Raw genomic sequence first — 23,903 nt, 5'->3', positions numbered from 1 at the left:
GAGCAGGAGCACACCCAGCCAAGGTGGTTATCGTTGTTATCGGTGATGTAACCGAGCAGGCGCAGCACTCCCTCAAAAAGCAATAGTTTTTTTTTTTTTTCGCCTTATAAAAGGTTTTCTTGTTTTCGACTAGAAATTCTACTTTCATATTTCCACCTTAAAAAAGAACATGATTATTTGAAATTTAAAGAGTAAAATGTTTTCCATCATAAAAAGAATACTTTAACACCCGAGATGTTCGGTAATTTAAAGGTCATAAAGGGCAATAAAAAACCTTTCCCTTGCTTAGTAAAGATTTTTTATTTAAACCAATGAAGTTTATCTTTCTCAGGCAAATATAGACTATATATATAGACTTTTCTTTGTTTTTGAGTTTACTTTTTTCTGAAATCTAGCGGTAAACACTATTTTCAATCTGGTGTTTGTACAAAACCACGCTGGCAACGCAACTTTGGTGGGATCTAACTCGCTTCCAATGATGAAAATGATTCAAACCACACTAAAAGAACAATACAGAAAGCAATACGAGTCATTTTATTTTCACGTATAAGGTATATGTGTGTGTATGTATGTATGTATGTATTTATTTGAAGTCAATTGTGTACAAAGTTCGACTTGATCATTTGGCGCAGGTAACTCACCTGCAGGGAGATTTTTCCCTGTAATGCAGGTTTGGCCTGATTGACCAGCTTTCGGCGTATTATTTAGGCAATAATTTCGCGCGTATTTTGATAATTTCGATGCGCGCACATTAATTTATGGAAAAAGCTGACTCTGCAGAAAAAAAGCTGGTTTGGAAAACGTAAATTACCCATAGGTTTTGTAGAATAAACCAATGCCCTTGAAAAATCAAGTGAAAAAAACCAATGTAGAAATAAAAATTTTCCAAGGCTGGTTGGAAGACATGACTTTTTGGGTGGGAGATTTTAATTTTCCAAACAGTTTGGGAATTGAAAAAAAGGTCAAAAATCGATGTGAAAATACATATTTTTGTAAATTTGATACCTTGGGTTGAAAAACTAGACCTTTTGAGTCGGAAATTTGTGTTTCTCCCAAACATCCATGTTGAAAAAATCCATGTGGAAATTACACTTTTGTGAAATTGAAACTTTTTCGATTGCAAAAGTAGACTTTTTGGGTTGGAAATTTGTGTTTCTCCAAACAGTTTGGAAAAGTTAAAAATCCATGTGGAAATTACATTTTTGTACCATTTTCGGCGCATGTCCTTTGAGAAAACCACAAGTGGTTTTTTGCGCAAAACTGTTTTGATGTATAGCTAACCTAGATATTAGGCTATAATGTGAGCAGTCAAGCTGTAAGTTTCCGTCAGGTGAGGCGTCCCTTCGAAGCGGCCTCGGTCAATCGCAGTGAGTTTGCACAGTGAAGCACATAGGGTACTTGATATAAGAACAATAACGAAAGATTGTCCGTGAGCCATCGAGCCTAAGCTAGCGAGTGGCTGTTCACAAAAACAAAAACCTTGTTTGAGATCTCTTTTTCCACATCTCTGTCATCACTTTTTGGATTTTGGCTTTTTTCAACCTGGATTTTTTTAAATTCCAAGCCATGAAAAATGCAAAATTTCCAACCTTGGAAAGTGTCCCAAGTTTCCAGGTTGGATTTTCCATTGGATTTCATCTATTTTCCAACTAAGAAATCTTGAAGTATCCAACCTTGGAAATCGAAATCTTTTTCCTGTGATTATTTCATGAAGCGAAATCTCATCCAATTTAACTTTCTCTTTGGAATCTCGACATCATCAACTTCCTGCTCACTGTTACTACTGCTGCCGCTTACTTCCTCAATGTTTGACCGGTTAATTCTACTTGCAGTTGCTGCCGCTGTCCTGGGTCGGTTCAAGAGATAAGGGTGACCTTCTGACGTAACATAATTTTTATCTGATTTGATCAGGTAGATGAAAGCATCCTCATAACAAGTGTGAAATTCCTTAAAGTTACATTTAACAGTTGGGTATTCCGATTCAAGTGAATTTTTAATTTCAATAAAGCGTGTACGTTTGTACAATTTTATGACGAATTGATAGTGAGGGTTCCCATCCTTGTGACTTTCTCTGCATACTAGCCATTGCTTTACATTACTGTCTCCTCCGAAAGCATCTAACCAGATTTGAGCGAAGAACTCACGTGTTGAAACAACTGATAGGTCTACCTTACTGTAAGTTAAAACGTATGTTTGTCTCCAAAGCTCTCCACCAAGGGGGTCCCTTGATAGACTTGATTATTCCTAGGCATAATAACTTTTGTGAATTTGTGTACTGTAAATTCTTTTAAAAGAATAGTGACTTTGCTGACGTCAAATAAAAACTGAACGGATGTGTTGTTAAAAGATGTAAATATAGCGGAGAAAATTCAGAAAAATCTAAATCAATCAATCTAAATCAATTTACGACCTTTGCAGCCCATCTGAATGTGTTACAAGTGAAGAAGGAAGATCCAAAGTCACACTTGAATGTAAGAAGTTTAATCGAATCGTGCACTACATTTGTTCAAAGCTCCCCGTCTATCAAATCCAGTTACGTCTAACATACAAATCGAGAGGTTTTAATTGTCAAAATTGTGTCGTGATCACTCCTGATCTATTGGAACAGGTCAATTCATGTGAAACATCAACAGTTTCAGAATTCCGAAAGGAGATAAAAGCTTGTGAGAACATAATGAAAGCCCAGGACGTAGAAATCACTCAATTAAAGTGTGTTAATACTATGATAAGCGAAATAAAGGATAGCTTTGAGACAAGAATGGCAACAATAGAAAGAAGATTGAAGAAATATTTGAGAAGAAAGGAGAAAATAGATCACAAAGCTACGCAGCAGTCGCGTCGAGGCTAATCGAGAAGAACATAGGAAACTTATTTCGAAGGGAAAATCAGGAGGAACGACAGATTCAATCCACGGCATGCTATTCTTCATGGTGTTGACGAATCCACTGAAGATTCAGAGGAGTCAACCAAAATCTACGACAAAGAATATCTTCATGAAAAAGTCTTACCTATGATGCTACATTTAAGGAATATAAAAATCGAAGAAACTCAAAGAATCGGAAAATTTTCAAAGGAAAGAGAAGATGAAAAACGCTATCTACCAATATCTACCTATCTACCAGGTTTTTATTTGACGCCGGTTAGTCAACACGCATTTTGTGTAGTTCTTCAAAAATGGTTGAAATTTAGCAAAAACATGAACGAAAAAACCGACAAAAAGTAAGAAAAACAACCATTTGAAGAAGCTAAACAAAACCAAACATGCACTCTCACCTCCTGCTCAGATGACGATGATCAAAACCGTCTAAAATGCCGAAACTGCCACCGTATGGTACACTATGAGTGCACACAATTACCGCTTTACCAGCTGCAAATTTTTTCCAACATTTATAACGAACAATATCTATGTCAGAATTGCGTGCGGATAACACGATCTCTAATGAGTAAAATAGGTGAGAACTCATATCATATGATGCAGAGGGAGATTGAGAAGAAGGACGGCGTCATTAAAAAGCTCAAAAACCAGCTAGCCAAGAACCGCAGCCTTAAGAACGATATCGAAAACATCTTAACCAATAAGATGACTGACTTTGAAATAAAAACCAAGCAGATTATAAAACAAGAAATAAAGGAAACGACGAAATATATAGAAAAAACATCAGAAAAAAACATACGCTGAAATAACTAAGAAACACAAGGCTAATTTCAAATCAGCAGTGAGAGAACACCAACAGGAAAATAAGAATGAAGAAAGAGACATCGAATCAAGAAAACGAAACATTATTATACATGGTACATAGTATGAACCCCCCCCTTTTTTAAGGGGGGGGGGTCCGACTTTTCAAGGGAGGCTTTATAGGGGGGATGGGCAATTTTCCAGTTAAAATGGCGGGTTTGAGCTTATAGGGGGGATCAAATAAAAATGGGGGGGGGGGATGGTAACTTTTTGGTTAAAAAAAATTTTTTTTTATGTTATATAAAATTTAATATCACATTATTTCGACTTATCTGATTAATTCTCACTGCACTCTGTTTTGAATCAGATTTTGTTTTTCCTTGTTTTTTAACTATTGCCAATAGAAATGTTCGAATTTTGTGTTCGAATGAAAACGTTCGAATTTTGTGTTTTCACCAAAAAGTTCGAATTTTGAAAACGAAATAAAATGTAAACAAAAACGAAAATGGTAGAAAAGCAATGAATGACTAGCGAATGGAGCAATTGGATCACTTTTTGTGGTTGTTGATGTATTTCTTCTAAAGAGAAGATATATTTATTAACGTATGAAAGGTCTGAAAGTATTCATAGTATATGATGCTAGTTTAGCATGTAAAGGCATTATAGTCATTGTTTTCATACCTCTAATTAAAACTAACTAACTTATTAACTATCTAACTTGTGTTTCATTCTCAAAGTGAGATAGAGAAAGAGGATAGATACTTTTTACTTCATGTGAGATTGACAAAGGTTTATTTCATATTTTCTAGGTAAAAGAAATAAGTTAAAAATGAGTACTAATCCTAAAAAGAGAAGAGCAGAAGTTAGTGGTTTTTCTGAGACTGCAACCCCAAAAAGACTAAAACACATGAACAAAGTGCCACACAAAGGAGATTGGAGACGAGACAGGAGGTTGAGAGTTAAAGTGAGAACTGCAACTATTACATGGAGTATGCTGTTGTCAGACATCGACAGCTTTACATTAACTACTCCAGTCCCATGTGGAATGGAAGATCTTTTACAGAAGCTTCAAACGGCTGCTGGGCGAAACTTCGACTCCTTGCCAGGCTCAGTTGCAGAATATTTCGAAATCAAAAAGGAAAATTTTAAACTTGGCCAGTTTGATATCACAGTGTCTTTTTCTGGTAAGGTTCAAATTTGAATTTTATAGAATGTAGTGTGTCTGGAAAAAAGGGGAACAGAATTTACACAAAACAAACTCCTCATAATTTATGCCAATTTTTATGTCAAAATTATTAAACCTGTTCCATTATACCTCAGAAATTTTTCTGGACACACCATTTATATTATACTAGGCATTATTCATAAATCACTATCAGCCTTTAGAGTTATAATTTTTCATCTTTTTCTGAATATTTTTAAGTTATATCTTTTTATGTGTACTTTATTTGCACTCTAATATAGCTTCTTTTATTGCTCTTTGATGGATAACTTATATTTCAGATGAAAAGAAATACGAAGACTTCTACCAGTTGTACTGAGGAGGGAAACCTTACCGAAACTCTGGAAGAAACATGTGGATAAACTATCTGGAGAAATGAAAGTTGAAAATTTGATGTCAGAATGGGACAGTTTAGGACTTTTGTGGAATAATATCGACACTTTTGGTTGCTTGTTGCCCAATGTTTCTACCCAGTCTTCTGTCATAAATGCAAGACGATTCTTGGTGCGACCAAGGCTGCATTATAGCCAATGTCATGAAGTCAAGGAAGCTGTCGCAGAGGTAAATATTTTATGCAGCTGTTTAATATATTCACAATATTTGTATAATTAGATATGACTGCTGCATCTTATCTTATGATTATCAAAGGGCTAATAATAACTATAACAGTCTCAATATAAATATTTTTGTCCCTTAGAGTGTACATGCAGGAAAAAAGAAGAAAAAAGATTTTATCCCAATAAATGAAATGTTCAAAACAAAATCAACATTAAAAGGTAAATGGTCGTTATTTAAAGTGAATAGACTCTTCAAATTCATGATCACTAAATTTGGCTGGGGGTGGTGTTTGTTCACTCAGTTTTTTATTTCAGTTTAAATTTCCAGTACTTAAATCTATGTTTCAGAAACCGCATCGTCATCTAAGGAAAATAAGAAGGCAAGCACACAAAAAGATGTACTAGTTGCAACTAATACCGCTTGTGACTCATCTCGCAGTAGAGTAAATCTAAAGTTGACTTGCGGAAAGAAAAGTGTTTTTGGCAATGTAGGACAAATACTAGACCCTGTAATCAACTTGCATCACGTACCTGAAAATAACCTAGAAAAACTGTACATCAGGGAGCAAATAAGTACATAAGTAATATCTCAACCGTTGAATTTTACGACAATGCAATTGGTGCTGTCACAGACTATCATCAATTGTTGGAGCTGCCCCATGCACAGCACCCACCGAGGGTAAAACTGAATCTGCACAACATAAACGATGCTCATGATGCAATTTTGAAGGTATTATCTTTATTTGACTAAATATTAGAATGTCTTTTTTTATAAGATCCGATGAAAGTAATTAGACATGATCTAGGATGAAATATATTTATAAAATAATTCCATTATTGTGAGTTTTTTAATTTTCGTTTAGAAGTAAAGCAGTTTAGCATCTATAGCCAAAAACTTCTTTCCTTTTAGACTTACAGACTCAAGAATAATGACAGAGATAACCCATATAGAGTTCTGGAAAATGCCTCTGATTTTGGCTTCCTTCATGATGCAACCTCTCATTGGGTCAGAGAACTGAACACAGTCATGCTTCCAGTTGTTAGGGAATCTGACTGTCAGATATTCAAAGTACCATTCTCCTTTAAACAAGTTTCTGGTTCTTTCAGTGGAGAAAAATTGGCACAAGAGCTCGTGGAAGAAATAAGTAATATAAAGTCTGTGAAAGGGAATGCTGCTCAGATTATTGAAAGAGAGTTGAAGAAAAAGTCATCACAAAACAATGAGTTGTTGAAAGAAATCAAGATTTACATAAACAGTTAAAGGTTATATATAATCTCAACAGTTTGAATTTTACTTAGAAATTGGATGGGATATCTATGAATATATGCCTTTTTCTTGTAGAACAATTTTGTCTCAACTTGTGTTACCCATTAAGTTTAGAGATTAGGGTTTTGATTTTGATAAGTGATATTCTATATCTACTAGCTAGTCAAATAATTTTGCAAATTGATAGTTAATGCAAAAATTAAAATTTCGCTTCAAAAATGTGAGCTTTAAAGCAAAATAAAATCCTTCTTGATTTCAGATTGCAGCTGAGAGCCTCAATCTGGACAAGCTAAACGAGGTGCAAGATGAGCTAAAAAAGCTGACAGAGGAACATCCTAACATAAAGGAACTTGCAGAACGACAAAAACAACAACATGAAACAGATGAAGAAATATCAATTTTATCGGATCAGACCATAATTCCCACACCACCACCTTACTTTAAAATTTGTAAATTAAAGGAAATAACAGAAAACAAAACCATTACACTGGAAGCTGATCCTGAAAACTTTCCCACAAGTATTTGTGGTGATGGATGCTCAGTCAACCTTAAAGGTTCTCGTATCGTTGAAAACGACTTTGGTATTAAGTCACCGCTATCGAAATGTTCTTCACACATTAGTTATGGCTCAATCAGAAGATTGTGTACGTCCGAGACCATGTGTCAGAAAGTTGCAAAGGCTTTGTATGAAAATCTTCGAAGTCTTTTGAAGCATTTTGTACACAGTCCCAAAAGTAGTGAACTTTTAAGCGCTGCACTGAAAGCACTTGAACAAAACTATGTTCACATTCTAAATTGGGGCTCAACAAGGATGTTTGGCTTCCTGGATGCCTGTGTCAATTCTTCAAGTATTATCGTTCCATTCCTTGATACAATTACATCTTGCAATATTCGGCCAGACGAAACAAAATATGTTGCCAGCCCTAAAGGTGAAATAAACTATTGTAATCACAAAATGGAAGTGGATTATTTTCTTTATCATAGTTCAAAACTTATAACTTGATCAGAAGGGTTTGATAATTTGCCTTTGGTTGTTGACTTTAGTTTCTTTTTCTCGTTTTCAGGGGTATACCAATTGCAACTTTTTGCTGATATCCATAAAACGTATGCTGACCATTATTTGCATCAAGTGGATAGTGACACAATTCTCATATGTGAGTGCTATGATGTTGCCCAGAAGGTTGGTGAAAAATTCGACCAGGGAGAAGTGTTTCCCACACCAAAAGCTGACAACTTCAGAGATACACTCACGCTGGATGATTTCCAAAATGTCATTGGCCAGCTCAAAATTGATGAAAACACGCACACCTTCACTTTAAACAAAAATATGACTAAAAACCAAAGCTTGCTAACTGTAAAAGCTGATCTGTTGAAAGCCAAGAAAGAGATTCTAAAATGCCTAGCTGACAACATTCGGGATCAAAACAGTGAAGAATCATTGGCTGCTATGTTCAGTGCGTTCAATCTCAAGTCCACTGAGGACTTCGATTCAAGATTGCTCAAAATCTCAAACTTGTATGGAATTTATGGACTGGACACTAACCACACCATGAAGGAGAAATGGTATGAAGTCATCTTATTAATAACAAATTGATTGATGTTCCTCATGATGATGATTATAAGTTCTATTAATGGTTTTTCTTTTTCCCAATAATTTACCTTGGTTTTAATAAAAACAGATAAGTTTGGCTTCTCAAGGCTTCTTCTAGTAAACAAACCTCCCAGTAATTTAATCAGTAATATTAGTTGATTTTGCTTTTTATTTGTCCACAAGGTTTGATCATGAAATTGTTATCAAATACTGTAAGCGTCTTGACTGTGCAAAAGCAGATTTACTACAAGAATTCAGCAAAGCATTCCCAAAAATGAATAATATGGCACAAGAGTTACGAAAGGAGAAAGAAAAAGATCAACAAGGGAAACACCCGGTAGTTAGTTTGGAATTAGAGAGTAATACGATTATCAAAATATCATAGAAAGCTAATCCCAGTAAAATTTGAATTGTAGATGATTTTTTAAGAAGGTGAACAACTAAAATCTATATACTAAAAGTCTAATTCTCTATGAGCCGTGGGGGAGCCATTATGGATTTTTTTCCAACTTTCTTTTTAAATCGAGCTCCGAGCGGGAAAACAGTACAGTGTTCTTTTTTCGCGGCGGAGTACGTTTCTTTTGAGACACGGCACCGGAAAACATCCCTACGGTTCCTTGCCGATCGGGAAACGTCGCGCGGTTCGGAAGCGTATCACCCTTTTCGAAATTCTACTTTACTGGTAATTTTCGTAAAAGTAAATAGAATAGCAAGCAAGAAGCTCAACAGCTATTTTGCTTTTTCTTTCTTTGGTGTCTTAATATTGATTGATTTATTATATATTTCATTTCAGCAACAGAAAACAGTAATAATTTGAAAGAATTGTACATCTGGTCTCTCTGCTCTGGTCACTGGTGCCATCGTTTGTAAATGGATAGGGAATGGTGTAATGGTCATGGTATTCCTGTTTCTTAAATAGAGAACATTTTGTTATGGATTTGTACGGTTGTTCTTCAGAAATATTATGGGGCTTATCGCAACCAACCACCCTAACAAAATAAACAAAGACCAAAGACCGACCAATGGAAACATTTACTTTACCCCTCTTGAAAATTGAGAGTGTGTGGCATATTAATTTTTGCTGCTGCATGGTAATACATCTAAGTAATTTGGTAGTCTTTATAGGCAGCAATCACAAATATGTTCGTTCACCGACCGACCGACCATTCGACCAACCGACCGACCGACTGACCACCGTGCACGCAACACGACCGGACCGACCGACCGACTCACTTTTTAAACTTCCTTATCACAATGTTATGTTGTTTAACCAAGAACTCTAGAACAATGATAAGCAAAATTTAAAGTTACACTTTCACTTTATTTTCCATCATTTTTATTATGTTCTAAATAGGAAAAGGTTTATAGTTATTGACACCATCATATGATAAAATGAATCATTCTAATTTCATTCAGATTTATATACATTAAATTTATCACTAGCACCTCTTCAATTAACACTAAACCTCATTATAAAAATATTGATATTATCCTATCTTCCATTTCTTTGGGTTCCTTTAATATTGAGCGGCTGATGTTTTCATTTTATACTGTACCAGTTTTTTGTCCTCACTAAATTCATGTTTTCTGTGTAGTAAATGATTTTGGCCTTCGAGCTTAGCTTCTTTCTTCAGTTATTAATCATTATATCTCTGTATACAGTAACTATACTGTAAAAAGTAAAATGGTTAATCGGGAGGGAAAAATAGGAAAATAAACTGTGACACATTTTTGTTCCTTGTGTTTTTGTTTATATTGGGAATCCGCCATTTTTCTTTAAATCCGTTCCTTCACATAGCAACGTGATAGACCGTATATTTTATAGCACAAAAAGATGTACTAGTTGCAACTAATACCGCTTGTGACTCATCTCGCAGTAGAGTAAATCTAAAGTTGACTTGCGGAAAGAAAAGTGTTTTTGGCAATGTAGGACAAATGCTAGACCCTGTAATCAACTTGCATCACGTCCCTGAAAATAACCTAGAAAATTGGGCTCTAGGTTTGGCCTTAAAAACTGTACATCAGGGAGCAAATAAGTGCATAAGTAATATCTCAACCGTTGAATTTTACGACAATGCAATTGGTGCTGTCACAGACTATCATCAATTGTTGGAGCTGCCCCATGCACAGCACCCACCGAGGGTAAAACTGAATCTGCACAACATAAACGATGCTCATGATGCAATTTTGAAGGTATTATCTTTATTTGACTAAATATTAGAATGTCTTTTTTTATAAGATCCGATGAAAGTAATTAGACATGATCTAGGATGAAATATATTTATAAAATAATTCCATTATTGTGAGTTTTTTAATTTTCGTTTAGAAGTAAAGCAGTTTAGCATCTATAGCCAAAAACTTCTTTCCTTTTAGACTTACAGACTCAAGAATAATGACAGAGATAACCCATATAGAGTTCTGGAAAATGCCTCTGATTTTGGCTTCCTTCATGATGCAACCTCTCATTGGGTCAGAGAACTGAACACAGTCATGCTTCCAGTTGTTAGGGAATCTGACTGTCAGATACTCAAAGTACCATTCTCCTTTAAACAAGTTTCTGGTTCTTTCAGTGGAGAAAAATTGGCACAAGAGCTCGTGGAAGAAATAAGTAATATAAAGTCTGTGAAAGGGAATGCTGCTCAGATTATTGAAAGAGAGTTGAAGAAAAAGTCATCACAAAACAATGAGTTGTTGAAAGAAATCAAGAATTACATAAACAGTTAAAGGTTATATATAATCTCAACAGTTTGAATTTTACTTAGAAATTGGATGGGATATCTATGAATATATGCCTTTTTCTTGTAGAACAATTTTGTCTCAACTTGTGTTACCCATTAAGTTTAGAGATTAGGGTTTTGATTTTGATAAGTGATATTCTATATCTACTAGCTAGTCAAATAATTTTGCAAATTGATAGTTAATGCAAAAATTAAAATTTCGCTTCAAAAATGTGAGCTTTAAAGCAAAATAAAATCCTTCTTGATTTCAGATTGCAGCTGAGAGCCTCAATCTGGACAAGCTAAACGAGGTGCAAGATGAGCTAAAAAAGCTGACAGAGGAACATCCTAACATAAAGGAACTTGCAGAACGACAAAAACAACAACATGAAACAGATGAAGAAATATCAATTTTATCGGATCAGACCATAATTCCCACACCACCACCTTACTTTAAAATTTGTAAATTAAAGGAAATAACAGAAAACAAAACCATTACACTGGAAGCTGATCCTGAAAACTTTCCCACAAGTATTTGTGGTGATGGATGCTCAGTCAACCTTAAAGGTTCTCGTATCGTTGAAAACGACTTTGGTATTAAGTCACCGCTATCGAAATGTTCTTCACACATTAGTTATGGCTCAATCAGAAGATTGTGCACGTCCGAGACCATGTGTCAGAAAGATGCAAAGGCTTTGTATGAAAATCTTCGAAGTCTTTTGAAGCATTTTGTACACAGTCCCAAAAGTAGTGAACTTTTAAGCGCTGCACTGAAAGCACTTGAACAAAACTATGTGCACATTCTAAATTGGGGCTCAACAAGGATGTTTGGCTTCCTGGATGCCTGTGTCAATTCTTCAAGTATTATCGTTCCATTCCTTGATACAATTACATCTTGCAATATTCGGCCAGACGAAACAAAATATGTTGCCAGCCCTAAAGGTGAAATAAACTATTGTAATCACAAAATGGAAGTGGATTGTTTTCTTTATCATAGTTCAAAACTTATAACTTGATCAGAAGGGTTTGATAATTTGCCTTTGGTTGTTGACTATAGTTTCTTTTTCTCGTTTTCAGGGGTATACCAATTGCAACTTTTTGCTGATATCCATAAAACGTATGCTGACCATTATTTGCATCAAGTGGATAGTGACACAATTCTCATATGTGAGTGCTATGATGTTGCCCAGAAGGTTGGTGAAAAATTCGACCAGGGAGAAGTGTTTCCCACACCAAAAGCTGACAACTTCAGAGATACACTCACGCTGGATGATTTCCAAAATGTCATTGGCCAGCTCAAAATTGATGAAAACACGCACACCTTCACTTTAAACAAAAATATGACTAAAAACCAAAGCTTGCTAACTGTAAAAGCTGATCTGTTGAAAGCCAAGAAAGAGATTCTAAAATGCCTAGCTGACAACATTCGGGATCAAAACAGTGAAGAATCATTGGCTGCTATGTTCAGTGCGTTCAATCTCAAGTCCACTGAGGACTTCGATTCAAGATTGCTCAAAATCTCAAACTTGTATGGAATTTATGGACTGGACACTAACCACACCATGAAGGAGAAATGGTATGAAGTCATCTTATTAATAACAAATTGATTGATGTTCCTCATGATGATGATTATAAGTTCTATTAATGGTTTTTCTTTTTCCCAATAATTTAGCTTGGTTTTAATAAAAACAGATAAGTTTGGCTTCTCAAGGCTTCTTCTAGTAAACAAACCTCCCAGTAATTTAATCAGTAATATTAGTTGATTTTGCTTTTTATTTGTCCACAAGGTTTGATCATGAAATTGTTATCAAATACTGTAAGCGTCTTGACTGTGCAAAAGCAGATTTACTACAAGAATTCAGCAAAGCATTCCCAAAAATGAATAATATGGCACAAGAGTTACGAAAGGAGAAAGAAAAAGATCAACAAGGGAAACACCCGGTAGTTAGTTTGGAATTAGAGAGTAATACGATTATCAAAATATCATAGAAAGCTAATCCCAGTAAAATTTGAATTGTAGATGATTTTTTAAGAAGGTGAACAACTAAAATCTATATACTAAAAGTCTAATTCTCTATGAGCCGTGGGGGAGCCATTATGGATTTTTTTCCAACTTTCTTTTTAAATCGAGCTCCGAGCGGGAAAACAGTACAGTGTTCTTTTTTCGCGGCGGAGTACGTTTCTTTTGAGACACGGCACCGGAAAACATCCCTACGGTTCCTTGCCGATCGGGAAACGTCGCGCGGTTCGGAAGCGTATCACCCTTTTCGAAATTCTACTTTACTGGTAATTTTCGTAAAAGTAAATAGAATAGCAAGCAAGAAGCTCAACAGCTATTTTGCTTTTTCTTTCTTTGGTGTCTTAATATTGATTGATTTATTATATATTTCATTTCAGCAACAGAAAACAGTAATAATTTGAAAGAATTGTACATCTGGTCTCTCTGCTCTGGTCACTGGTGCCATCGTTTGTAAATGGATAGGGAATGGTGTAATGGTCATGGTATTCCTGTTTCTTAAATAGAGAACATTTTGTTATGGATTTGTACGGTTGTTCTTCAGAAATATTATGGGGCTTATCGCAACCAACCACCCTAACAAAATAAACAAAGACCAAAGACCGACCAATGGAAACATTTACTTTACCCCTCTTGAAAATTGAGAGTGTGTGGCATATTAATTTTTGCTGCTGCATGGTAATACATCTAAGTAATTTGGTAGTCTTTATAGGCAGCAATCACAAATATGTTCGTTCACCGACCGACCGACCATTCGACCAACCGACCGACCGACTGACCACCGTGCACGCAACACGACCGGACCGACCGACCGACTCACTTTTTAAACTTCCTTATCACAATGTTATGTTGTTTAACCAAGAACTCTAGAACAATCATAAGCAAAATTTAAAGTTACACTTTCATTTTATTTTCCATCATTTTTATTATGTTCTAAATAGGAAAAGGTTTATAGTTATTGACACCATCATATGATAAAATGAATCATTCTAATTTCATTCAGATTTATATACATTAAATTTATCACTAGCACTTCTTCAATTAACACTAAACCTCATTATAAAAATATTGATATTATCCTATCTTCCATTTCTTTGGGTTCCTTTAATATTGAGCGGCTGATCTTTTCATTTTATACTGTACCAGTTTTTTGTCCTCACTAAATTCATGTTTTCTGTATAGTAAATGATTTTGGCCTTCGAGCTTAGCTTCTTTCTTCAGTTATTAATCATTATATCTCTGTATACAGTAACTATACTGTAAAAAGTAAAATGGTTAATCGGGAGGGAAAAATAGGAAAATAAACTGTGACACATTTTTGTTCCTTGTGTTTTTTTTATATTGGGAATCCGCCATTTTTCTTTAAATCCGTTCACATAGCAACGTGATAGACCGTATATTTTATAGCCCGGGCTTTTACGGAAGATATAACTAGCTAAGAAACTCTTTACGCTTCTCCAGATATCTAGCCGTGAAGCTAATCTTTTTCCTTGTATGGCTGTACTTACTCCATATTTGGAAAATGTCAATATAGCGGCTTCAAAGTCAAAACACTGGAAGAGCCTCCAAAGAAATCCAAGTTCATCTTCCTACGAAAAAGAAGAAATTCTCAAGCTGTCAAGGCCAAAAGAAAAAGAAGAATATCAAGATTTATTGCTGTATAGTCAACCAAATTTCTCAGCTGCTGTTGGGTAAACATTTCCTTCCATTTCCATTTTCCTACATACAGGTATGTATACAGGTATGTTACTTTTTTTTTAATTATTAAGTTATGTTTTTTTGCTTTCAATGGGAGATCATGATTATGCAAGGGCTCAGCACCAGTTCGGCCCGATTGCTGATCATCATGATGGCCAAGAACAAGAAGTAAGGAATGTATTTAGGAGAGTTGCAGATGATGTTGATATAGCTGATGCACGCCGAAGAAGAGGTGATCACGCAATCAATGCTGTAGGAATCATTGCTAATCAACAACAACAACAACAGCTTCCTGCTGCTGCTCCTCCAGTAAATAATGATTGTATTTTATTGATTGATGGAGTTTTGGCAGTGCTGCCTGATGTTGCGAATGATGATGATAATGTAGTTATACCACCTGCTGGTGCAGATGCCGGACTTGAAAACATAAGGAGACAGAATAATGCCGATAGTCAAAGAGTCTATCAAATGGATGAGTTACAAGAGCAAGGAGTCAGAAGAAGGAGACGTGATATTTTGAACCACCAAAATCGAAATCAACCATTGCTCAATGCTGCACGTGCTCATATTTGGCAAGTTGTTGGCTTACCTTCAAGACATTACATTGGGGATTTTAATGTTCAATGTCCACACTGTAATGCAACCAAGTTCCCTGATGAATTATTCAATTGTTGTGTTCAGGGAGCAGTACGGCTACCCCCAGCTTTGCCGTTTCCAGATGATTTACGTGAGCTCTTTACATCTAATTCTGCAGAAGCAAAGAATTTCAGGAAGCTGATTCGTGTTTACAACAATTTGTTTAGTTTTGTTTCCATGTCTGCCAATATCTTTGACCCACCTGGACGGGGACCTGCCTGTTTCAGAATTTGTGGACAGATATGTCATAGATATGGTGCATTATTTCCTGATGACAATGCCCAAGCGTCGTTCAGTCAAATTTATCTCATTGAGGCAGCACAAGCATTGAACAACAGAATGGCAAATCCTTCTGCTGCCGATTGTAATCGCAATACTATGGCTACCATACAAACTGTTTTACACCAAGTTTCCCCTTGGGTAAGACAATATCTAAATATGAAAGAAGTTGAAGAAAGAGAACAGATCCGTGCTGCTGAGGAGAATCGTCCGACATCTGAAGTAAGGATGATCATGCGTTCTGGTAATGATAACAGGCGTGGAAATGCACCAGTCAACAATGAAGTTGCTGCTGTTTTTGTTGGCGATGATGGTGCTCCCCCAACCACCAGAGATGTTGTTGTTTATCCCAGGGACCAACCATTGAGAAAAATTGATTATACATCGCAACTCAATGATCCATTAACCTAACCGTTGTTGTTCCCTCACGGTGATCTAGGATGGAATACCCAGATGGCATACAATCTTGATAATCAAATACTAAATCGTCCTCGAAGAGACAGGGTAAGCATGAAAGAGTTCTATCAACATCGTATTGCTCTACGCCCTGAGTTTTCAGCACTTCATCATGCTGGTAAACTCTTCCAGCAATACCTGGTTGATAGCTATACAAAAATAGAAGGTGATCGATTACACTGGTATAGAACCAACCAGGCTACAATCAGGGCTGATCGCTACAGGGGTTTGCATGATTATCTGAATGATCAAGCAGAAGCACGCCAGGCCAGAGTTGGTAGGGTCACTATTCTACCATCAACCTTTGCAGGAAGTCCCCGTAACATGCATCAACTCTATCTAGATGCTATGGCAGTGGTTGCTGTATTTGGTAAGCCTGATTTGTTTGTTACAATGACATGTAACCCAAAATGGAGAGAGATTACGGAAAACCTTTTACCAGGCCAAACCGCAAGTGATCGTCCTGATTTAGTTTCCCGTGTTTTTAGTGCAAAGTTGAAGGCACTTAAAAACGACATTTTAACTAAAGGTAAAGTTTCTGTTCATGTAATTGAATTTCAAAAGCGTGGCCTACCCCACGCTCATATGTTGATTACTCTTGAGGATGGTGACAAAATACGTTCCCCTGAAGACATTGACAGTTTGATCTGTGCCGAGATCCCAGATATCAATGAGGATCCCGAATTGTATGAAACCATCAAAGCAACGATGATTCATGGTCCATGTGGTGCCATCAATCCCAACTCACCATGTATGGAAGACGGTCATTGTAGTAAAGAGTGTCCTAAAGAATTCAGCGATGAAACCATTATGGCAAATAACGGTTATCCAATTTACAAGCGGCGAGAAGATGGTCGTACTGTCACTGTTCGCAATATGGAGTTCGATAACAGGTGGGTTGTCCCATATAATCCCTGGGCTTCCAAGAAGTACAATTGTCACATCAATGTTGAAGCATGTACCTCTATTAAAGCCATCCAGTATTTATTTAAGTACATATACAAGGGTCATGATCAAGCACGCATTGAAATAGTGGAAGAAATTGAACACGATGAAATAAAGCAGTTTATTGATGCCCGCTATGTTTCAGCCCCTGAGGCAGCATGGCGTATTTTTGGTTACAACCTCCATGATTCCACCCATACTGTCATCCGGCTTGATTTGCATCTCCCGAATGAGCAAATGGTATATTTTAGAGAAGGTGATGAAGCGAATGCTTTGGACAGAGAAGACCGCAAAAACACAAAGCTTACTGCATGGTTTGAACTGAATCGAACAGATCCAGGTGCACATGATAAACTTTACACAGACATTCCATACCATTATGTCTTTGACGCTCGAACAAAGAAATGGAAGATACGTAGAAGATATGTAAAGTTAGTAAGTCGCATGTATAATGCTTCGGTAAGAGAGGGTGAGCGATTTTATTTAAGAGTTTTATTGCTTCATGTGGCTGGAGCAACATCATTTGTGGAACTTAGAACGTTCAATGGTGTTCTTCATCCATCCTTTAGAGAGGCATGTATTGCACGTGGGCTTTTGCAAGATGATAACCTTTGGATCACAACTATGGAGAATGTAGCACAGTATGGTACTGCCAGTAAAATCCGTAAGGTTTTTTGTATGATTTTGATCCATGGAGAGGTCAATAATCCTCCAGAAATCTGGGAGCGCTTTCACCTCGACATGATGCACGACTTCTTGAGAAATCATCAAGAAGCTATCGCCCAAAATATGGTACTTCAACGTATTGAAAGGCATCTTCAGCAATTCGGTAAGCATCTTGCTGACTTTGGGTTGCCAATGTTAGAAGAAGTATTGCCTGAAGATGATGATCTTAATCTCGACGAAATGAGACAACAAGCAAATTTGTTACGACCTCAACTGAATGCTGATCAACAAACAGTCTGCCAAGCAGTTATCAATGCTGTGGTAAACAATGATAGTGCACATCCAAATGTATTCTTTTTGGATGGTCCAGGAGGTACGGGAAAAACTTTCACTTACAACTTTCTCATCCGGGAATTGTTGGGGATGAACAAGAAGATTGCTACGTGTGCCTGGACTGGCATAGCTGCAATCCTACTAGATAAAGGTAAGACCATGCATTCCCTTTTCAAACTACCAGTCCCTATTCTGGATAACTCTACCTGTAATGTAACTGCAAATAGTGCACATGCGCGATATCTGCGTAGACGTGATTTGTTTGTTATTGACGAGGCCAGTATAATACCAAAATTTGCATTTGAAGCTATCGATCTCATGCTCCGAGATATATGCAATAGTAATGTTCCTTTTGCCGGCAAAGTAATTCTTCTAGGTGGAGACTTTCGTCAAACACTTCCAATTGTTAGACGTGGGGGTGCTGCTCAAATTGTCGTGTCTTGCCTAAAACGTTCCCGCCTTTGGCATCATGTGCAAATCCACTACTTGCGCAGAAATATGAGGGCTGCTGAGGGTGAACAAGAATTTGCTAATTTTTTGTTGCGTCTTGGGGGAGCTCAGTTACCTATAAAGCCAGATGACCCATATCAAGGCTGCATTGAGTTCCCAAATCACTGTGTCGTTCCTTCACAGGCTGATTTGATCAACAGTATTTTTGGGAATTTGGATGTTGATTTTTCTAAACGGGCAATTCTCACACACACTAATCTTGACTCTTTTCAAATAAATGATGGTGTTTTACAAAGATTACCAGGGGAAACAAAAACTTACTTCAGTTTTGACTCAGTCATCTCAGATGACCAGGATGAAATTGATCGTTATCCTCAAGAGTTTTTACACAGCTTGACTCCATCAGGCATGCCTCGACATCGCCTGAATGTAAAGGTAGGTGCCATAGTAATGCTTTTAAGAAACCTTTCCATGCAGGAAGGTTTGTGCAATGGTACCCGAATGATTGTTAGAAATTTGCACCAAAATATTATTGAATATGAGATCATTTTCGGTGCACATCAGGGAGATCGCCACTTTATTCCTAGGGTGGCTCTCGACCCAAATGATACTGGTTTGCCCTTTTCATTTAAGAGGACTCAATTTCCTTTAAGACTCTCTTATGCCGTGACCATAAACAAAAGTCAAGGCCAAACATATGATAAAGTAGGTATACTTCTTGAAAAGCCTTGCTTTAGTCATGGTCAACTTTATGTGGCTTTTTCCCGGGCAAGATCTTTTGAGAGTGTCAAGATATATATCAAAGACACTAATCATCAGGGAAAAGTTGGTCAAACTTTTTTCACAAAAAATATTGTTTATAGACAAATTTTATAGTTTTTTGAGGAATTGACTTTAATGAAAGGGTTAAACAATTGAATATTTAATCTCATCAAAATTCAACCTAGACTTTTTCTTCTGGACTCTAACCAACATTCTATGATATAATGTACATTTAAATGAAATGGATTCACATTTTTAAAGGCTGTCCAAATTGTTTCCTACATCTACATATAACAGACCCTTCAAATGCATTCAAATAAAAAAAATCAATCTGGAGAAGTTAAAAGTAACCGTTTACCTTTTCCTTAAAGTCAAATTCAAATAATTAATTTGTTGAGGTGTGATTATTTTCTATTTCGTTTAATTTAAATCAAAGCTGCTTACTTTCTTGCTGCACAAATTTTATTCTGTTCCTTAACAGAAGATTTTAACTTTTTCAATTATTTGCTACTTTCACACAACTGAATAAAGTAAAATTGCCAACCAACTAATGCCATTTTAGATATTTAAATCATCATTTTATGACTCAATGGTTGACAAAACCATTTGAATGAAACACAATACAAATCCAAATCGTTACTTATTTATTATTTCGGTTTCTAAATATTAGCCAAAGGCTACACGATCTAACATAATGTTTACCTTTCCGATCTTCAACAATAAGTTGATATGTCCATATGCTTATCGTACTATATAATGATGATTGTAAACTAAATTAACTTTCATATGACACCAAAATTTACATCAAAATAACAAATCAAAGGTAATAATAATAAAGTGGACAATATTTAACGTTCTCTGAATAGATAACTTTTTTTAATTTGTAAGATAAAATTTGTGCAGTTAAGTCCTTTTGCATCGTTTTATTATTGTTTCTGAGTTTCCACTATGAATGTTGATAATGTTTTCATAGTGTTGTAGTGTTATAACTACAAATTTTTGTAACATGCTGATAGTGTTTGTTACAGAGATGATTATACTCAATTTTTAAGTGTGGTTTTTTAAAAGACTTTCCGCTATGAATGTTGATAGTGTTTTCATAGTGTTGTAGTGTTATAGCTACAAATCTTTGTAACATGCTGATAGTGTGTTTGTTTCAGAGATGATTATACTCAATTTTGAAGTGTTATTTTTTAAAAGAGTTTCCGCTATGAATGTTGATAATGTTTTCATAGTGTTGTAGTGTTATAGCTACAAATTTTTGAAACATGTTGATAGTGTTTGTTTCAAAGATGATTATTCTCTCAATTTTTTTTGATAAAGGGTTAATTAAACTTTGCTTTACGTTTTTTGTCGTTTAATCAGTTTTTAAGATGCCAATAATAAAGCAGCTTTGTACCCTAAACGTTAAGATATGTTGAACGTTTGTGTTTAGGGTGGGGTACAAAGTCCTATGGCTTATCCTTCACGTGGTGTACCCTAAAGCATATGTAATATGCCTTAAAAATGATAACTGAAAGTCAAGGCTTAGAAGAACCTTAAAGGAATAAATTTTAACTGAAAAGATTTCGAAAAATTTGGTGTATATTGCCTGTCCAAATTTGAAATAATCAATGCTTTCTTCATCTTCACTTAATTACTGATTTGCTTAAGCAAAACTTAATCTCCACTGTAAAGTTATTTTTCATTTTTATCCGAAATATGTTTACGCCAAAATTTGTTCCTTTGAGGAGTTTAAGTTATTTTGTCCAACTTCAATAGGAAAAATTTATGTAGACGTATTTATGTATTTATCTCTTCAATACCCAAAAAGGCATTTCAACTAAATTCTTTCTAATTCGATGATTTTTTTTCATGTCCAAAATTTTCCCCAATGTCAAAATCAAACTTTATTTTTAAGGCCTGTTTTATATGAATTGTTTTGGGATTACCATTAATTAATATATATCTTTTCTTTACAGACAAAAAAAATAAAAACAAATTAAAATTAAAAATCATGTCACAGACTAGCGATGACTTTTTAATGGAAGAAATTACACAGGCAGAGAAGAGGATAAGGAAAATGAAGGCAACAATCGAGGAAGAACAAGAACAATTGAGAAGTGAGAAAGTATGGCTGTGCGAAGAGAAAGAAAAGGTTGAGAGGGAACAATTGAAGAATAAAAAGGAAAGGCAAGAATTAGAAATATTGAGGAAAGCGTTGGAGGAGGAAAGGGAATTATTTATGGTGGAGAAGCAAAGACTAGACGAGGAAAGAAAGCTATTTGATGATGAGAGGCTTGCCAATAAAAAAGACCTTTCAAGAAAGGCGTACGACCGCTATCGTAACATACACGGCGGGCCACGCTCGACGAAATCTTTTAAACATTGGGTGGAGAAAGGTGGGCAGGATTCAGCTGGTTTTTTGTCGTCCTGGAGCGCGAAGAATAATTCTTATAAGTTTAAAAACAGTGTCCTTTTTCTAACTTATTTTAAATAGGTACATTCCATTTATGTTTTAGAAAACATGGCATGTGACGTGATAGCGTAACAGATTGAATATATGGCGAAATGTAAGAATAACTTTTCTTCTTCATACCTTACTATCCAATTTTATATTTTGTGCTCTTCACCAACCTGTCAATAATATTTACAATCCAAAGGGCTTTTGATGTGTTCAACAACACTCTACTCGGCGGGTGCGACGCCGGGTGACGGCTAGTAATAACTATAAGTAAAAACCTTTTCTCTCTTGATACCTTGTATATGCATAACTTAAATTTCAGTACACAAAATGGAAGGAATTTGTTATGATCAATGACATCAGTTACCCATCTTTATGCCGACTTGTGCGAATCATGATTAGTATTCCCCCAATACTGGCTGGGTTGAACGAGGATACAGTGTTCTGGAAATGATCTGCCAAAAACGAAGAAACCAGCTGAGTACAGAATCGCTTGGCAATATCTTTTTCTTGGCGCTGTTAAAGCTTCCAATCAAGAAATCGTCAGATTACGAAAGTAAAATCAAAACATTGAACAACAAATAGTCTTTTAGTCCGTTTTTAGCATCTTTAACAATTGCTTGATATTAAATCGATGCAATATATTTCAATATTTGATTCAAAAAAGAAAAGTATGTTATTAATTGATATAAGTATTTTATTCGCACACAAAAGAGAAACTATATTATATTTTGATATTCACTCTTCATTGTTCTTAAAGTGTGGTTTTCACTATGAGTTTAACGTGTGATAGTATTGTGTATAAGGAAATGTTGAGATAACTCAACACTTAGTGAAAACTATGCTTAATTATAAGTGTTTTTATTATTCTTTTGAATATATTAGCTAGAAAACATAGGTCTATAAAGGTTTTAAATGTTATCATATGATATTATTTTATATATTGTTATTTATATACCCAGAGTATTTTATCCAAAAACGAAAAAAGTAAAATTTATTGATATTTTAGAAAAATATTTACTCTTCCTTTTTGTTCTAAGAAGTCTATACAAAGCAGGAATTTCTTATAATTGTTATGTTTCTAGTCACAGAGCCAAGCTAAAAGTTCATGCAGTCTTCTAGAAATTTCTTAGCTGATTATTATAGCTAGTTTTACTGCTTGCCTTGAAATTGTATTACTTATAACTTTCTCCTGATGTAAAAACTTTCTCTGGAAAAAGTTAAGCCTCTTGGCACTATTTCAGAGGGCAATTAAGAACTCAAGGGTGCATAAGTAACTATTATATTGATGAAAGTCTTATTTCTTATTTTTCCTAGTTTTACTATTACTCTAAGGTCCCGAATAGTAGGGGGGGTCTGAATAAAAGGGGGGGTCCGAAATTTTTGCAAAATATAATAAATGGGGGGGTCTGAATAAACGGGGGGGTCTGAAAATATTTAGGTAAATAAAGGCTAAAATCAGGCTATTTAGAGCAAAATAAGGGTCCTTCTCTTTGACAGCTGAAAATATTCTTAAAAACTAATAAACGGGGGGGTCCTAATAAGAACGGGGGGGTCCGAAATATTTTCGAAAATTAATAAGCGGGGGGGGGGACGTCTATTCGGGACCTTAGAGTATTAGTTTACTGTTTATTTGCTAGTGTTTTCAAGTTCATTGACTATTGGTACGAATTCACACTGAAAAATATATTTCATTCATCAAAATGCTGGGGGCTCGGACCCCTGTAAATGGTGCGGGATCAAAAAAATTTAAAAATAGGGGGGATACCTTTATAGGGGGGATGAAATATTAATGGGGGGTTCAGACCCCTCTGCACACTATGTGGAATGGTGGAATTAAAGGTAGATAAGAAAAAGGAACAACAGGAACAAGACAAAATAGATATTGAAGGTATACTAGGTAACATTAGCGTCCAAGATATCAAACCGTCCCACCATCGCATTGGACAGAACAGAAAAGGACTACATTGGCGTCCAATCAAGTCGATCTTAAAAAGTATGGAGGAAGAAGAACGGATAATGCAAAATCTGCATAAGCTGAAACGATTCAACGAAATTGGTGGCTTTAGCGAAAGAAAAAATTATTAAAGATATGTGCCAAAAGGCGAAAAAAATGAATTTAAAAAGTGATGATTTCGTTTTACATGTAAGAGGAAGCCCTAGAACAAACCTTCGCCTAGTTCGAAAA

At 35.7% G+C, this 23,903-nt stretch overlaps 1 protein-coding gene across 1 annotated transcript; it reads left to right on the top strand.

The window, feature by feature from the left end:
• Positions 1-16,113: 16,113 nt before the first annotated feature.
• LOC136813526 (uncharacterized) lies at positions 16,114-21,802 on the top strand. The gene is made up of 3 exons (XM_067070045.1): positions 16,114-18,991; positions 21,234-21,596; positions 21,774-21,802. Exons 1-3 carry the CDS (start codon positions 16,114-16,116, stop codon positions 21,800-21,802), a joined length of 3,270 nt encoding a protein of 1,089 aa, XP_066926146.1.
• The last annotated feature ends 2,101 nt before the right edge of the window (positions 21,803-23,903 follow it).

This window comes from Clytia hemisphaerica, unplaced genomic scaffold (assembly GCF_902728285.1).
Source record: "Clytia hemisphaerica strain Z4C2 unplaced genomic scaffold, Clytia hemisphaerica genome assembly, whole genome shotgun sequence".
Lineage (NCBI taxonomy): Eukaryota > Metazoa > Cnidaria > Hydrozoa > Leptothecata > Clytiidae > Clytia > Clytia hemisphaerica.
Note: the sequence above shows the minus strand (reverse complement) of the source record. Positions and strands in the feature narration are given on the sequence as shown.

What these genes read in the sequence shown, in the direction of transcription:
- LOC136813526 (XM_067070045.1), top strand. Translation starts at nt 16,114, where the DNA reads ATGGCATACAATCTTGATAATCAAATACTAAATCGTCCTCGAAGAGAC. An exon ending in AAACCTTTCCATGCAGGAAG is followed by an intron (nt 18,992 to 21,233) that starts GTTTGTGCAATG and finishes TTTTCTTTACAG; the next exon opens with ACAAAAAAAATAAAAACAAA. An exon ending in AAAGGCGTACGACCGCTATC is followed by an intron (nt 21,597 to 21,773) that starts GTAACATACACG and finishes TTTATGTTTTAG; the next exon opens with AAAACATGGCATGTGACGTG.